Here is a 4,651-nt window from a genome sequence, read left to right as displayed (position 1 = left end):
TTGTTGTTGTTGTAGGTGCGGCCCTATGAACAACAGATCTAAACTCTGTCCTATCCTGTCATCCTCACAACCTCTGACACACTTGAGCCCACTGTTGCAGTCACTGTCAATCCCTCTGGCTGAGGGTCTTCCTCTTTTTCACCATCACTCTCCAAGATGTCTTTCTTCAAGGAGAACTCTATTCCTAGTAGAGTAATGATGTTAGAGTGATGAAATCCTGAGGCAATTTAAAAAACCACAGAGTTGCAGTTTGGGGGTGGAGGGAAAGCAGAAGGAAATGGGAAGGATCTGGGAGAAAAGACAGGGTAATGATGGGCAAAGTTCATGGTGATTCATTTTTTTTTTTTATTTTATTTTATTATTTTTAGTGTGTGTGCCATCAAATCAGATCTGACTGGTACAGGAGGAGATTGCCTTTGCCTCTCCTTCTCCAACAGAGAATCTGGTGGATTTGAACTGCATGCCTCTGGGATTGAAGCACAGCTTCTTGCCACTAGACCAGAGCTCCCATGGTAATTTTATAAAACATAATGCATGAGAATGATTGTATGAAATACAATATGAGTGAAGAAGAGTGTGAGGTACAATGTATATGAATTATGTAACCAAACCAATGAGGGGGAAAAGGAATAGATAAGAGGAGGAACTGGGGGGAAAACCTACTATAGATCTATCATCTTACATCTATCATGTACACTACCTACATACAGAGATTTTTCTGTTTGTTTTAATCCTAAATCTGAGGCACAGAAGAGTAATTCCGTGCCAATGCCAGGCTTGCAGTCACCACACTCACCACTCTCGGCCATCAAGCTGATGTTCACAGTAAACACCAGTGTGGCTCGCACCTGTGCCCAACGGGCTGTTCTGGAGTTCACCCAGCAGCTGGCTCAGGCCACTAGCAAACCGACCCTGTGCATCGCGGTGCATCTGGTCTAAGGCCATTTCCAGGCTTGGTGGCTCACACGACCCATGTGCGCTCTGCAGCCTGAACAGCAAAGCCAAGATTGGTGGTGCAAGGAACCCAGCCTATGGCAAGCTGCTGTGTGGTCTGCTTTCCCAGCACCGACAAGGTCTACAACTACTGTGACATGAACGCCACCAATACTGGCTGGGGCAATGGCATGTTCGCAGAGGGCCACACTCACCTGCACTGGTCTGTGGCCAAGCCCTTCTGTCTCCCAGGAAGCCCGTCAGGAGAAATAAACCGTTTACAGGGAAAAACAAAACAAAACAACCAAACCAAACCCAACCAAAACCCACAACAAAACAAAAAGAGTTACTCTGTGCCACAGTCTCAGGGAACTTTGACGACTGACATAACATAGTTCACAGCCATCATTAATAGTTTTATACACTTCTTCCCAGTCACTTCTCCTGGGCATACTCGACATGATTGTGACTGTCACTGTAATGTCCATCCACCACATTTTGTGTCCAGAACTGCTGTAATTTATCAGTTAAAGCCATAGATTTTAATAGTGCACATACATAACTGAACAAAGAGCAAAAGAACAAAGAGTTGCTTAATACCATTTACCTCATAAATAGGAAGTGTCGGTGAGTTCCATGCATTGATTCTCGATTCATTGACGTCAACGACTGTGACCCTGATATCTGGGCACATATGAGCAATGATACTGCACGTGGGTCCCCCGACATAGCCCGCCCCGATGCAGCAGATCTTCTTAATTTCAAACATGATTGTCCTGGAAGGCAAACAGTAAGACTGCTTTGGTATTAAAAATAGAAATTTTACAGAAATCACATTGCACTTTACAAAAACTATCAGAACTTATCTGGAAAGATTTCCTGTATTTCCTCATAGATAAAAAAGAGCCCGTTATCAGAAACTCTGGTGGAGTACAGTTATCCCCACCCGCTTGAGTGGTTTTTTAAAAAACAACCCCCACCTGTGGTAAATCCCACCCTGATTGATCAACTGCCATGGAGTGGAATTCTTCTCTGCTAGGAAAACAAACAGATTTATCCTGGAAAGGGTTAAACCGGGTGGCTCCTTAGAGGTAAGGATTCTGAGGCTCTAACATACTTTGGACATGTTGTGAGGAGGGACTGGTCCTTAGAGAGGGACATCATGCTTGGGAGGGTGGAGGGACAGCGCAGGAGAGGAAGGCCCTCTATGAGGTGGATTGATTCAGTGACTGGGATAATTGGGATGGGAGTGTCAGAGACAGTGCGATTGGCACAGGACAGAGCGGAGTTTAGGACTGTTGTACATAGGGTCGCTATGAGTCGCAAGGGACTCAATGGCACATAACAACAACAACAGCAACTTCTCTGTAAGAGCACAAGTTTTCTGCATTCCTGTATCTCAAGTAACTGATAAGATTCAAATAGGTTTCCAAACTGTTACCCTGAGCTATGGCTAGCCAATTGAAGGTGGACAAATACCCAAACTACTGTGGATGGCTAATCATGGCATGTATGGTTGGGCAGGGGAGTAGCAGAGGTATAAAAGGAGGGGCAGACATCAATTCGGGGCTCTCAGCTGGATGCTGCTGTGTCAGCATGCCGGAGCCCGGGTTCGAACTCGAAACAAACTTAATTCAGCTAATTGGCTCGGTGATCTTTTTGGGGACTCGCTCCGTTACACATTCCAGTTAGATGGCCTAGCCCGTTCTCAGCCACATGAGTGCTGTTGTTGTGTACCACAGAGTCAGAACTGACCTATAGCTGACCCTCCAGAGAGTTTTAAGAGGCTGTTAATAGCAAAGGAGCATAATGTCCATCTTACTTACTCCTGCAGAGCAGCTCGTGGCCTTGAACCACATGCCTTTGGGATTACAGTGCAGATTCTTGCAACTAGGCCATGAGAGTGCCCTTACAGGAGAATGAAACAAGGTAATCTATCCAGAAAGAGGAGGTCATACTCACTGTGGCTGCTAATGAAGCTCTGGTGGGGTAGTACACTCCACACTGAGCTGGAAGAGGAAAAGTTGATAGTTCAAAGCCACCAACAGATTTAAAGAGAAATATGAGGCTGTCTGCTCTGGTTGAGATTTACAGTCTCAGAAATTTGATAGAGGTCATCATGAGCTGGTATTGACTCAAGGACAATGGGCTGGGAGGCCTTTAACACATGGGGATAACTCTGATTGCTGGGGAAGTTCAAGGGTGAGCACCAGTACCATTCTTGCTTCATGCCAGGGTACAAAGGTAAGCTTTATAACAGGTGTGCAGGTCAGCTGTAGAGTCCAAAACTGCCTGAGATTGTACTCCTTGAAGCCCTTTAATCTGGCTTAAGCAATTACTTCAAGGTATTAGGCAATGGTTTTAAACTTGACTTTAATTAGAAACCCGGAGATGGGTAAAGGAAGGCAATATCTGTTATTTGTATTAGGTGCACACTAATCTAAGTCACTGTTGTTCCTGGATGCTGTGGGGTAGGACCTCTGTGCCTGCCCGGTCCTGCGCTGTCCTTAAGCTACTGTCGCAATCACAGTGTCCAGCCACTCATCTTCCTCTGGTGCACTGACCCTCTACTCTTCCCAGCATAATGTCTTTCTCCAGGATTGGAGATTCAAATCCAGCAGCAGCTCCTCGTGAGAAAGAAAGACACTCTCCTAAGTGCTTTACAGCCTCAGAAAGGGATGGAGAATCACTGGAATCAAATTGGTTCCCTCTTGACAGCACTGAGTTTTGAGTGTTATCACTTGAGACACAACAAAAATATGAACTTGCTATTGTTGATTACCTTCGAGTCAAGCATGACTCATAGCGACCCTATAAACAAAAAGCCTGTCTACAACTATCAACATTTATCAAAGGTCATAGAGTTTCTGGAGGCATGTTGTTTAGGAAGTGGATGCCATTCCTTCTTCCAAAAATTGCTATTAAACTTTGATAATTCCAATAATCATCTCTTCAAGAACACTGAACCTAGCAAAAGTCACTGTAGGCAGTCCTCTATCTTTCCTTTCTTCGCCCACCTACTTTTCAATTTTACCCTTTGTCATCCTCCAGGCTTCAAGCATCCTATACATGAAGAGAAAGAGAGATTGCAAGGGGAAGGCAGGTGGGGGGACTGCGGGGTTAAGGGGGTATGGGATGGGAGGAGAAACTGCTAAGTGGTGGTGAAAGCTTAGGGGACTACTCCCCGGAAAGCCCCCACCTGTGAGCCGCGAGTCTTACTCAAGCTGTGTTTCCCATATTCATTGCTGTTGCCTCAGCCTCAATAGTAGAAATGGGAGTTTGAGAAAAGCAGTTTAACTTGTCCAGGCCTATACCTTCCTTTTTCCATTGTGAAAGACAAATGTACTCAATTTAAGAACCTACTGGGTGAGAAAGAGAACTAGCCACAGAGTTTCTAAAATACATGCATTTAACAATGTATTTAGGAAGTGAATTAGTTAATCAAAAACTTTTCTTAAAGAGCTCACTATGTAGCATTTAATTGACCTATGGACTGTGGATCTCAAAGTGCACAAGATAGATATACTCCTTACTCTTCTTGTGGAGGTGGAAAGAAATATAGCAATTGTGGTCCTGATAAATTCCATATAAACAAAATATATGACAGAGTAAAAAACAAAGAAAGAGATTGTCTGAGGGGAAAAGAAGTTAGAAGGTTATATCATACAAGACAGTGTAATCTATTAAATGGCTTAGGGAGTATCAAAGTTCAGAAGTG

At 44.2% G+C, this 4,651-nt stretch overlaps 1 protein-coding gene across 1 annotated transcript in view; it reads right to left on the bottom strand.

Moving 5' to 3' along the window:
• The window catches only part of UGDH (UDP-glucose 6-dehydrogenase), a 22,104-nt gene extending 20,402 nt beyond the window's left edge, over positions 1–1,702 (bottom strand). Inside the window, 1 exon segment of the mRNA XM_006895403.1 lies at positions 1,541–1,702. Within this exon segment, the coding sequence (XP_006895465.1) occupies positions 1,541–1,702 (162 nt within the window).
• Positions 1,703–4,651: the final 2,949 nt, after the last annotated feature.

The sequence above is a fragment of the Elephantulus edwardii genome, unplaced genomic scaffold (assembly GCF_000299155.1).
Source record: "Elephantulus edwardii isolate Elephantulus edwardi_28Jun2011 unplaced genomic scaffold, EleEdw1.0 scaffold00167, whole genome shotgun sequence".
NCBI classification, from domain to species: Eukaryota; Metazoa; Chordata; class Mammalia; order Macroscelidea; family Macroscelididae; genus Elephantulus; species Elephantulus edwardii.
The sequence above is the reverse complement of the archived record's forward strand: the minus strand, read 5'-3'. Positions and strand labels throughout refer to the sequence as shown.